The 12,612-nt window shown below is 52.0% G+C and overlaps 1 protein-coding gene across 4 annotated transcripts; it reads left to right on the forward strand.

Moving 5' to 3' along the window:
- The first annotated feature begins 2,813 nt into the window (after window positions 1-2,813).
- HSH2D (hematopoietic SH2 domain containing) lies at window positions 2,814-12,316 on the forward strand. 4 transcript variants are annotated; one of them, XM_032314424.1, is made up of 7 exons: window positions 2,814-2,918; window positions 4,585-4,658; window positions 6,260-6,405; window positions 7,569-7,658; window positions 8,721-8,886; window positions 9,334-9,471; window positions 11,635-12,316. In XM_032314424.1, exons 3-7 carry the CDS (start codon window positions 6,281-6,283, stop codon window positions 12,199-12,201), a joined length of 1,086 nt encoding a protein of 361 aa, XP_032170315.1. In that variant the 5' UTR covers window positions 2,814-2,918; window positions 4,585-4,658; window positions 6,260-6,280; the 3' UTR covers window positions 12,202-12,316. The 4 variants fall into 4 exon arrangements, with proteins under 4 accessions (XP_032170315.1, XP_032170326.1, XP_032170332.1 ...); XM_032314435.1 differs by having other exon boundaries at window positions 7,569-7,620; window positions 8,701-8,886; XM_032314441.1 differs by having other exon boundaries at window positions 7,569-7,620; window positions 8,710-8,886.
- The last annotated feature ends 296 nt before the right edge of the window (window positions 12,317-12,612 follow it).

Raw genomic sequence — 12,612 nt, forward strand, 5'->3', positions numbered from 1 at the left:
CACTGGGAGGTGAGCCGCCGGCCACGTCGTCCTCATCGTCCTCATTGTTAGCCTCACTATCCGTCTTGCACCCCCGGAGGAAAACTCCCACCTCCCTTCACATCTTGTCTCTCTACAGGGCACAAGTCAGAGAAATAGCTCTGGCTCTGAGCTCAAAGCATTTGCCCCATGAGGCCCCTGTTTTGTCCCCGTTGCTCCCAACCAGGTCAGGCCTGGTGTCCTTGAACTCAGACCTGCGTTAGACCCGCGCTTTTCTGCAGTCACTAGGGCTTTGATGCAGTGGCACGCAGAGAAGTGGCTCCTCGGGTCTTGTCCTCTTGAACCAGCAGAGATGACATGACTTCTTAGTTTTTTCCATAACATCTTAATTGAGATGTAATTCACACACGGAACCATCTGCCCACAAACCAAGGTGCAAGTAAGCAGTCTTCAGTGTGTTCCCAGAGTTGCACGACTGTCGCCACAGTCCATTTTGGAATGTTTTCGTCACCACATCCCCAAGATGAGGAGTCACTCCCCATCCCGCAGCCCCCCACAGCCATTAGTCTTTCTGTCTCTGTATTTGTCTGTTCTGGACACTGTGTAAATGAAATCTTAACACCGTATGGCCTTTTGGATCAGGCCTCTTCTGCTCCACGTGGTTCTCTAGACTCATCCTGTTGTGGTATATAGGGGCTGCATTCCTTTTTATGGCTGAGTGATGTTCGTCGTGTGCACGGACCATGTTCTCTTGATCTGTTCATGTACCAGTGGGCGTTCGCTTATTTCCACCTTTTGGGCCCCCAAGCTGCCTGTTTGTCTAGCGTGCCTGGTGTATTCCTAACCCAAGCCTTTGCCCATGCTGTTCCCTCTTGTGCAAGCCTTTCCCTCATGGGGGCTCGTGCAGTAACCATCTCCCGGTGGACTGCAGGCTCCGGCTGGGCAGGGACAGTGCTGGTCCTATCTGCTCCGTCGCCAGCATCTAGCATGGTGCCTCCAGTTGGGACTCAGCCAATGTTTGTGGAGTGAAGGAATTCGTGAATAGAATGAAAGCCACATAGGACAGTGGGATGGTTGAAAACACATCAAGATCAGCCTGTCTGCAGGGCTGAGAGGGCACTGTGGTCCCTGCCCCAGGAGCCACCCCACGTGGGGCCAGGAAAGTTCTACTTGCTAGCTGACGCCTCCAGTGAAAAGCCCAGAGCTACACCAGAGCGGGAGGGGCCTTGCAGTCCCAGATCCATATCCCCCTGCTGGTCCTCTTCCAGAAGTTTCTCTGGGGCCACCCGTCTGCTCACAGTTTTGGGGACTATGGTCACCAAGGGCTGGGGATGATTCTCTTGTGACATTCTCAGGGGAGGACTTCGGTTTGTGTAAGACCATGTCCCCCAAGTGGGTCAAACTTACTGGGGAGAGCCCTCTGTGGTAGAGCCTCAGGGGGCAGGGCCAGAAGTGGCCTGAGACCCTCCATGTTTCTGGAGACTGCACCATATGCGAACGAGGCCAGGATTTGGAAGGTGAAAGGGTCTCTTGGGCTAGTGCGAGCCCCTCCCCAACAGCATTGCTCCTTACCATCAGGGCTGGGAACTGACTCACCGGGCTGCGGAGGGCACAGAGGTGACACAAGTAGCACAAGGTGGCCAGGCTGTGCAGTCCCGAGCCCGGGCTTCTGTGTCCCCAGCCAGGCCCAAAGGCATCAGATTAAGTCACAGTGAAGAGTCCTGATTTTACTCTCAACTGAGCCCCACGCCGCAGGCTTGATGACTGTCACTCCTGCCATCATCCCGTGATTAAGGGGGGCCGTAATCATGCCCACTTCACAGTTGAGGCAACCGAGCCCCAGGGAGGTTGAGCAAGTCACCCAAGCCTATCCAGTCGGGTGAGTAAGAGGCCACATCCCATGTGTCTCCCGCTTGGGACTTGTGGACCCATAGACTCCAGACAAGGCCACCCCCCACCGACCTTGAGCCTGCAGCGGGAGCTATCTAGACTGGCTGGCCCAGGGTGATAAGCCCCCGGGGGAGGCCCCCAGCTCAGCCACGAGGATCTGGGCTATTTCTGCCTGAAAGGGGAGAAGGAAGTGGTTTGGCCCCTGTGCTGGGGAAGGAGGTGCAGCTGGCTCACATCCGGGCCTGCCTGGTCCGTTAGACACAAGCTCCTACACTCATGGCCTACAGGGGGCGGGGGGGGGGGGCGAGTAGGGCTCCCTAGCATGTCTTAGTTTCCTAAAATCAGAAGAAAAGAAATGAATACAATAATAACGAATATATAATAATCCAGCCTGGACTAGATGCCAATGCCATCATAAAATATCATTTTAAATGTGGTTTTAGTGGTGTGTTTTGTTACAGAGGAAGTCATAATGGGGCCCCATGTGCATAAGGAGGCCCCAGCCTGTCCAGGTTTGACCCTGCCTCAGGCCTTTGCCTGTGCTCTTCCCTCCACCTATAGCCCTCTCTTTCTGCACCTCACAATCAAGTTAACTCCCAAAGCGCCGCTTCCTCCAGATCAGTTTAAACCCCCTCTGGGGTTCTTGCAACTCCAGACCCTCCTTCCTGAGAGGCTGTCTCCTTTAAAACATTAATCATTTCTTACTCTTCTTCATCGCTTGCTAGATTATAGATGCCAGGAGGGGTGGGGCTTGCACCTCTTGGGGTCCCTCTCTGTCCCCTAAGGATCTGGCACACAGATAAACAGTGCTCAATAAAGGCTTGCCGTGGGTGAAGCTACTCAGAGGCTTTGCTGGACTGCATAGCAGACCCAGGGCAATCAGCAGAGTCCCAGTCCCGCCCCTAGGGCTCACCTACTTAAGGAAACAGGAACAGCCTGGGGGCAGTAGCCCCACCCCACTGACGTGCAGACCCTGAATCGAAACCAAGGCTCCTGCAGGCTCTGAGGACAGCAAGAGTGAGGGCGTTGGCTGACCAGGGGTCTCCCAGGTAAGTGCAGGGTGGGAGTCCCTTAGCCAGCCACACGCCCACTTCTGGGCCTGCCCCATGCTGGGTGAGGCCCGGCCCCCCGAGGGCCTCAGCGTCATCCCAGATTTCTAGAAACAGAGCGTGAGAGCCAGGCTGGGCCAGAAGGAGGGACAAGGTGGTAGAGACCAGGAAAGCAGAAGGAATTTCCAGTGGGAGCAGACCATTGAAAAACGGAGCTGGGGCTGGGGGGAGGGCATACCTGGCAGGGAAATAGCATGGACCAAGGTGTGGAGGGTAAGAGAGCTTGGTCAGTTTGGGGTAGAACAAGGATATCCCTTAGGGCTGGAGTGTGGGGGACAAGGAGATGGGGAAGCCCCAGTGTCTGGGTCAGGAGGTCAGAACTTATACGGATTCATTCATCCCTGGATGTTCATCACCAGACACCCCTGCACACTCGTCTGTGCCTGCCCAGCACCAGGTAGTACTGGGGACCCAGAAAAATCCAAAATGACCTAGCCCTGGGCCAGGTCTCTGGGCGCCCTTGATATGGGGGAGACAGAAACAGACACAGTGCTTTGTGCATCTCGGCCGATTGATAGTAAATGACTCGGGCGCTCGCCCAGGCCCCTGAGCTTCCCACTCACGTCTCCCCTTGCCAAACCAGTGTGACAACAGGACTGACCCCTGTGGTTCTTAGGATCGCAAGCTGACCATCAGCCATAACCATCTGGAAACTTTGAAGAAAAAAATCTATTACTTACTAGCCCTGGTATGTCCAGGGGGCACACAACCAGGTTGTAGAGAGGGACCAAGCCAGCGCACATGGCCCTGGGGTTCTGCTTTTATTGGGCTTGGGGGGGGTGGCTAGGGTTTGGGGGGCTCCTTATTAGTGAATGTATAACAAGAGCAGGAATTTGAAGCATGGGAAGAAGGAAAAAAGAAAAGAAAGAAGCGGGGGGAAATGATCCAAATGGCCAGTTATCGAAATCAACTAGAATGTCTGAAATAAAGGAGCCTCGTGGTGGGGCTGTGGGGGTGGGGGAAGAAACCGGGGGAGGGGGGGAATACTGGCTCTTTATCTAGTTGTGCAGCTCTCAATGTGTTTATTCGTGATAGACTTCAGTGAGTTCAAGCAGATGACTTGGCAGTCAAAGCTTAAGTCAGGCACTTGAATTAACAGAAAGAAAAACCAGCCATCAGGACTCACACTGCACGGCAGACACTTGACCTCCACGAGGCAAGGCTAGGCAAAACTTGGGCAGGAGCAGAGGGGAAGATGGGAGACAGAGAAGGAGGCCAAGGCTTTGTCTAGGGGAAGAGACAGGAAAGCTGCCTGGAGGAGGGGATAATTTTGCTGGGTCTTGAAGGATAACTAGGAGTTCTCCCAGGTAGAAAAAAGAACAAACCTGGACACTACTGGATTCATGAATATTTATCATATACACAGAGCGCATAGTTCTGAATACAATAAACTGTATTTTCCCAGGCAAATATCGTCATATCCCCAAACTACAGATGAAACTAAAGGTACAGAGATATTAAGTGACTTACTCAAGTCACACAGCAGCTGAGTGGGGGAGCTGGGGCTGGAACCCAGGCTATCTGACTCTGATTCCAGGCTCTTTGCTTTGTCACCCTACTTTATTAAATATTTCTTAATAGATCTCTTTAATTTTACTCATCCCAGAATGCCTTTGGGCCTCTCCCGGGAGGGCGTGCTCAGCATCTGTCTTCTGGCAGAAGAAAGTCAATATTGACCAGGTTAGTCAATATGTCCCCACCTCTGGAAACAGCCCAGTAATAATGACCTTCTGCAATATTGAAACATTAGATAGGGCCAGCGTAGGGGGTAGGCCAGGTTAGGGACAGAATTAAGGGTGACCGTGAAGGGTTCTGAGCAGACCACCCAGCAGGGCATGACCCTGTGGCTGGTTTTGCACTGATTTGATACTCTTTTACAAGTCAGGACTATTGGGGCGCCTGGGTGGCTCAGTTGGTTAAGTGTCTGCCCTTCTGCTCAGGTCATGATCCCATGGTCCTGGGATGGAGCCCAGCTTCGAGCTCCCTGCTCAGCAGGAAGCCTGCTTCTCCCTCTCCCATTCCCCAGGCTTGTGTTCCCTCTCTCGCTGTGTCTCTCTCTGTCCAATAAATAAATAAAATCTTAAGATTTTATTTATTTATTTATTGGAGAGAGAGAAAGAGAGACAGTGAGAGAGAGCGTGAGAGGGGAGAAGGTCAGAGGGAGATGCAGATTCCCCACGGAGCTGGGATCCTGATGCGGGACTCGATCCTGGGACTCCAGGATCATGACCTGAGCTGAAGGCAGTTGCTTGACCAACTGAGCCACCCAGGCATCCAATAAATAAAATCTTTTAAAAATAATTTTTTAAAAATCAGAACTATTCTTTTTCTTCAGCTCCCTGTCATTGGCTCACAATTCCAGTGTTACCTTGAGCTTAAAACTGTCAAAACTCATGTGAATTAATGTTGTTGTCCCTGACACATTACAGATGTGGCTTTGGTGCCACCAGACATGATGATGTTGGGAGCAAAGGAAGTTACTCAGGGCCACAACTCTCTAGTGTTTCTTCACTTACCATTTTCTTTTTAAGATTTTATTTATTTATTTGACAGGCAGAGATCACAAGTGGGCAGAGAGGCAGGAAGAGAGAGAGGGGGAAGCAGGCTCCCTGCTGAGCAGACAGCCCGATGCGGGGCTCGATCCCAGGTCTAGATCATGACTTGATCATGACTTGAGCGAAGGCAGAAGCTCAACCCACTGAGCCACCCAGGTGCCCCTTCACTTACCATTTTGCCATGTCCCCATAGCTCCTGGGATGTTGATATTTATTTAAATAAAGTCAGTTCATCTTTTAAAAAAGTATTTGAGAGAGAAAGAGAGAGAGTTGTGTGCACCAGCAGGAGGGACAGAGGGAGAGGGGGAGAGAATCTCTAGCAGACCCCATGCTGAATGTGGAGCCTAATGCAGAGCTTGATCTCGGGACCCTGAAATTGCACCCTGAGCCAAAACCAAGAGTCGGTGCTTACCCGACTGTGCCACCCAGGTGCCCCTCAGTAAAGTCAGTTTTTAAGCTTAAATGCATCTATTTATAAAGGGAGCTTTCTAACTCGTAATAGTGTAATAAGAATAGAAGGACAAGGAAAAATTCTGGGAGGATTTTTGGAAGAAGCCAATGAATGAATGCATAGTAGGTGCTCAAGAAACACAAGCCAGTTTCAAGCCTGTTGCTCTCATCCGCTTGGAGGACTTACCCCAGGAGGAGGCACCATGAGCTGTAAGAACAGAGCAAAGTACAGGAGGTGGACCAGGCTTGACTCTCTCTCCTCCCTCCTGCTGCCAGGTAACCGCTCCCCAGAAAGCCATGACAGAGGCAGGAAAACTTCCCCCACCACTGCCCCCTCGACTGGACTGGTTTGTGCAGACGCAGGTGGTTCAGCTCTCCCAAGAAGGGGTCCCTGCATGGTTCCACGGTGCCATCTCGAGAGAGTAAGGACACACACACACCTTCCACCATGCCCTTCACCCTCTTTAGTTGTCTGCCTCCTGGGAAGATTTTCTACAGAATTCTGGACTCAGCTTGGCTTGGTGAAAAGAGCTCTAAAGTCCTGGGCAGGTGGGGACTCGGTGTGGGACGTGGGCCAGCTACTTCCCATCCCTGAACCTCAGCTTTCTCTATACTAGTGGCCACCAGATCAGCACTGCCAGGGACCCATCCTCCGAAGCCAGGCATCCACCATCAATCATGGCAGGGTGCAGCCTCTGAATCACCCTTAACACAGTGTCCCAAACAGCTGCTCTCCGTCCATCAGGGACATGACCTACATGCACTTTCTACACTGGTCTGAGTTCTGAGGACATGAACAAATACATCTCATTAGTTCACCCCCTCAGTTCTCAAACAAATGAAGAGAACATCTATGGCCACCATTAGCCTAGAGACATTGAGAGAATGTCACAAAAGCCACAAAGAGGGCAGATTGGCCACCATCTCTGAGTTTTGGGGTGGGGGCACCCCTAAGAATATAATGTGAGCCACATGTTGCAATTTTAGCTTTTAGTAGCTATAGTAAAAGAAGGAAAAAGAAACAGGCAGAATTAATTTTAATCTTACCTTTTCTTCAACCCAGTATATCCAGGATATTACCGTTTCAACATGAGCACTAAAGGCTCACTCATGAGATAGTATCCATTCCTTTATCCTATAGTAAGTCTTGAACCTCTGGTATCCTATGCCAAAAGCGCATCTTAAAAACCACATTTTAAGTGCGCAGTAGCTACACGTGGTCAGCAGCTTTTGGAGTAGACAGCTTGGGTCCCAAGTCTCCCCATCTTGTCCTATAGAAGGCCACCTTCTTCCTCTCTGTGACCCCAGGATAATCATAGTCACGATGATGGTGAATACTAGTAGTAATTTGGTGAGAAGTTACTGGGTATGAGGGCATTTCAGACATCAGGAAGGCAGGCAAGGGTGGTGGGGTATAGAAGAAATTCTGTCCTGGGGTCAAAGTCATCAGAGGCCTTCTGCCCATGATGGGAACATCCATGTGCCTGAGAATCCCAAGGTGTGAAACCACCACAACAAAGGGGTTTAGGTTTGTTCAGTCCTGGGATGACGGGTGCACATCTCCCTCCTGTGTCTGTCCTTCCAGGGATGCCGAGAATTTGCTGGAGTTAGAGCCACTGGGATCCTTTCTCATTAGAGTGAGTCACAGCCACGTTGGCTACACGCTGTCCTACAAGTAAGGCCCGGGCTAGGGGCCAGGGAAGGGGTGGGAGGGCTCCAGGGTTTTCTGGGAGGAGGGAAGGGGTGTATCATGCCACAACTGCTCAGAGAGCAGCTGGTGTAAAGTTCTAGCCAAATCTGGCTGCAGTGAGCAGCTGCAGTCCCGGCTATAACCAGCAGATGGGGGCTTGATGGTAACAACCTATGTGTCTGAGAACAGGGGCTGCTGGGACCCCAAGAACGGCTGCTGCCCTCCCCTAACCACCTCTCCCCATTCAGCCATCTGCTTGGCAACTCTGTGACTCCACCCGCAGGGACATGTTAAGGAAACTTAGGGCAGTCCAGCTCCATAAGGCCTCAAAACCTGACCGGGCGTCCCACAGGATTCAACAACACAAACCACTTTTCAAAAAGGACTCCAGGCCAAAGGAATTAAAAAAAAAAAAAAAAAAAAATCCCATGGCTTCACTGGAGAGTTACCCACCATGGGGAAAGTTTCGGTCCTGAGTCACACAGTCTAAGGCTTGACTCTGCCACTTACGTGCTGTGTGACCTTGGACAAGTTACTCAACCTATCTGTGCCTTCCCCAAAGTCCTCATCTCTAATATAAGAATGCTAAAGTCATTCAGACTGTTGTGAAAATTAAATGAGATATACTAAGCACATAGTGGGCCATTAATAAGTGCATCCATCCATTAATAGACCATTTATTGAGGACCTGCTGTGTGCCAGGTGCATAGACTTAGTGTGGAGGCCTGACTCTGGTTTTCACTACCATCACTTCTACCGATCCTTTGACTCCAGCTAGACACCAAGCTAAGCTTTTATCTGCGGTAGCTTATTCCATTTTCATGAGAAATCCCGAGGTCAGCCTTAGTAGCCCCACATTATAGATGGGGAAACCGAGGTACAGTGTAGTTAGTACCAGTGTCACATGGCTAAAAAAATGCAGAAGGCTTCTAGGAACCTAAACATTAGAGCTGCAGCCTCAGTGCCACCAGCTGGGGGAGGGGGTGGTGGGAGATGGGGTCGGAAGGAGGAGGAATAGGATTTCTAGTCCCAGCAGTGTCACCGCAGAGCCCAGAGCTGCTGCCGCCACTTCATGGTGAAGCTTCTGGAAGATGGGAGCTTCATGATCCCTGGGGAAGAGAAGGCCCATGCCTCGCTGGACGCCCTAGTCACATTCCACCAGCAGCAGCCTGTGCGGCCACACAGGGAACTGCTGACCCAGCCCTGTGGGCAGGTAAGGGTTGGAACCCCTGGGGGACTGTAGCTGCTCTCGCAGGGGCCAAGCCCCCAGACTCATTTTGCTCCCCATTCAGCCTCTTGTGATTCTGTCTTGCTTGTGGTCCCTGCCCTCCCACAGCCCCACCCCTTCTGGTCCCCCTTCCTTGCCTCACCCCAGCCCCCCAGGCTAATTTGTCACAAGGGCTCATTTGTGGGGGTATAACTTGGCTGATCTATAGGAATAATATATCTCCTTAGAAGGCTCATGGGAGTGGAAGGGGATGGCGGCGGGGTGGGGGGGTTGCTCCTACCCTCCGAAGCTACTGTGGGAGGGGCAGGCTTCCATACAAGGTTCATGGGCAAGGCAGCTCCTGAGCACCACCTTCTAGGGTTTGTCTGGGACCCTGGGACCACCCCCATCTCCCTCCTTGGGGCTGAGCAGTACACGCCCTGTGCCCTACAGAAGGATCCAGAGAACTTGGATTATGAGGATCTCTTCCTTTACTCCAATGCACTGACTGAGGAAGTCACCAGCCCCGCCCATGTCCCCAGGGAACATCAGAATCCTTCCTCCTCCTATCCCAGGGCTGCACCTGAGAAGGTATGTGACAGAAAACTTGCATCTCCAATACAGTGGTGGGGCAGGGGCAGAAGTGGCCAACAGCTGACAGAGGAGACTTTCTAGAGTGAAAAATTAGACCCTATAGCTCCAAATATAAAACCTTCCAGTGATTTTTCAAGACACTGCAATGAAAATCCAAACGGTGACCTCAGCTACTCCTTGTGTCCAGCACCAGACCAGCTCCAGCCTCTCTGTTATCCTTTCTGTTGTTCTGATGCATCAAGCTAGCCTCAGGACCTTTGCATGTGCTGGTCCCACCTCAGGAACTTTGCACATGTTGGTGCCACCCAACTCAGGGCCTTTGCACATGCTGTGTGTGCTCTGCTCCCAGATTTCCTATGCCTGGCTTCTTTCTTCAATTCTTCAAGTGTCTCCCTCTCCAGACTCCAGACTGGAAGTAGTCCCCTCTGCATTCTCCATCACCTCACTCTGTTTATTCACTGCAGAGCTCTCCTTACAATTTAAAAAGTCTTTTTGTGGGTTAAAAATTTGTGCATTTTCATGTTTCCTGCCTGCCTCCCCTATCAGACTGTGAGCTCTGGGAGGTATTCATAATTTAACTGGTCTTTTTGTGGGTTAAAAGTTTATTTGTAGGTTTTCATGTTTCCTGTCTGCATCTCCTATCAGACTGTGATAGTGAGTGGTGTCCTCCATGCCCCCACATGGCAAGGAAGTTCTGATAATAGTGGCAATGAAACAGGCTGGTAGGATGAACATCAGTGGGTATGGAGCTAAGTGATGAAGGGAACAGTCAGGGAAGACCTCCTGGGGGAGGTGGTGTAGACCTGGGATGCATAGGATAAGGAGGAGTCAGTCACACACAGTGATGCAGGGAGGGTGTTTCAGGCAGAGAAAAGAGCACATGCAAAGGTCCTGAGGCTCAGTGTATTTGCAAATCAAAAGAACAACAATAGCCAGTGTGTGTATGGAGTGGGGTAAATGAAAGGGAGGTCCCTGGGAGGTGAGGGGCCAGGAACAGCAGGAGCCAGTCATGCAGGGCCTTGGGGCCTGGGTGAGGAGCTGGCATTCTAGTCCAGTTGTGCAGGGGGAGTTGCAATGAGAGAGCCTTACTGCAATGGCAGTAAGGAGGTGGCAGGAAGGAGGCAGGGACTGTCCAAGGCAGAGACTGGGAGGGACCAGAAAAGGATCCCTGGGGGTAGAGCAAGAAGAGGATATTTTAGGCATTTTAGAAGGGAATCTGGAGGTGGGGGGTGAGGGGAAGCGAGCTGCTGTCATGGTTTGAGTCCCTGGGGCCTCCATTATTTGGGAGGTGATCCCAAGATGTGCCAGTAGGGGAGTGGGGAAGTGGGACAGAAGAGGGCGGCGCAGGAAGGGCGTGTTAGGGAGCAGGTTCCCCTGTGGGAAGCCAGGGTTTGGTCTCCCCCCGGGAAGGCTGGAACTCTGCATGGGACATGCATTCCGGTTATCCCACCTTAGGGGTAAGGAGTTGGGGTATTGATACTCCATCTCCCATTAGTCCTTGGTCAAGTGCCACTCCTGGGAGATTTTAATTCTATGCACTTCTGGCCTCCCATGGGTTCATAGAAGGACCCCAGCCAGAGTCCCCTCTGCTGGCCTTTGGGAGTGGAGCTGGGGGCACTGAGTGCTCAGGGCAAAGGGAGATGGATGGGGCATTGTCGACATCTGCCACCAAGGTCACCTGAATGACCAAGTAGATCAGGGCCTGAGGACTCCATCTGGTCTGTTTCTGTCTGGCCCATGAGCTAAGCATGGCTTTCATGTTTTTGAGCAGTCGAAAAGCATAAAAATGAAAGTAATATGTCATGAGCTGTGAAAATCAGATGAAAGTGGAATTTGCACAACCATCAGGTTTTGCTGGAATGCAGGCACACTCACTCGTTGACGAACCATCTCAGTTGCCTCAGAACAGAGACTGTGTGGCCAACAAACCTAAAAATATTTACTCTCTGGCCCTTTATGGAAAGAGTTTGCCAGTCTCTGGGGGAGATAATGAAGGTGTTCATGCGGATGGGGAGGGGGCATGGGATCAAGTTTGGGGGTTCACTTGGGGTCCTTCTCACCCCTCCAGATGTCTGAGTGGGACCCATGTCCCAACCTCCAGGGCAGATTCAGAGCTCTGGTGGGTGGGATGGCCCAGGTCTGACCTGCTCTTGGTTTCAGACCTCAGCAAGCCCGGTCCTGCTTCACCGGCCAAAGGGAAGGGAGCCACGAGCACAGATGGACAGAGTCTCCACGGAGGAAGCCACTTCCTCCTGCCCCCCAAAAGCTCCTCTTGAGAAGGCCTGCCGGAAACTCTGGAGGAACCTCAAGACACTCCCTGAGACAGGCAAGAGGGTCCAGCAGCAGCTGACATTCCACCTGCCATCTGTGAACTTGTCTTCGCTCTGGAGTGCTGGGCCACCAACAGTGACACACAGCTCAAGGACCACGTCAGGTGACACACACTGGGACGATAACGTCGACACAGACAGCTCAGTGGCCATGTCCCCTGCAAGCCCCTCATGGCCCCAGGATCGGAGAGACAGAGCCGACCCATCCAGGAAAGCCTCAAGATTGGCCAGCTGGAGCGAGGCGACCCCGAGGGTCAAGGGTTGGCATCAAGCGGTAGTGAGGGCCCTGTCCTCCAAAGTGTCCAGACCAGAGACAAAGGACTTGGCAGAATCCCAGAAGGACTGGCTCCCTGAGGAGTACCACCCACCACCACCCTTTGCCCCTGGGTACTGTTAAAGAAGAGCTTTGTCCTGGCGCTGGGGGTTGCTCACACTGGACCCCTTGTTATTTACCCACCAGTCCTCAGGAACCAAGAAATGTAATAAAGACATTGCTTGGGTCTGGTCCTGCAGTTGCCGGTGGGGTGACCTGGTGATTTGAGTAATAATAACCAGTTACAGGAAGGGTCTAGGGCACCTACTGTGTGCCAGGCCTCACGCCAAAGCCTCTACCTTCATTATTTCTGTTCCGCCTCTGAGCAGGCCCAGCAGGTAGGATCATGCTGCATATTTTAAAGAAGAGACCAGGGGTCAGAGACGAGGAGAGGCACAGCCAAGGTCACCGGGTTATAGGAGGTCAGTGCCAGGATTTGAAACCCAGTCAGTTGGAGTCCTTTCCCTACATCCTCTGCCCCTGGCTCACCCCTAA

The sequence above is a fragment of the Mustela erminea genome, chromosome 1 (assembly GCF_009829155.1).
Source record: "Mustela erminea isolate mMusErm1 chromosome 1, mMusErm1.Pri, whole genome shotgun sequence".
Classification (NCBI taxonomy): domain Eukaryota; kingdom Metazoa; phylum Chordata; class Mammalia; order Carnivora; family Mustelidae; genus Mustela; species Mustela erminea.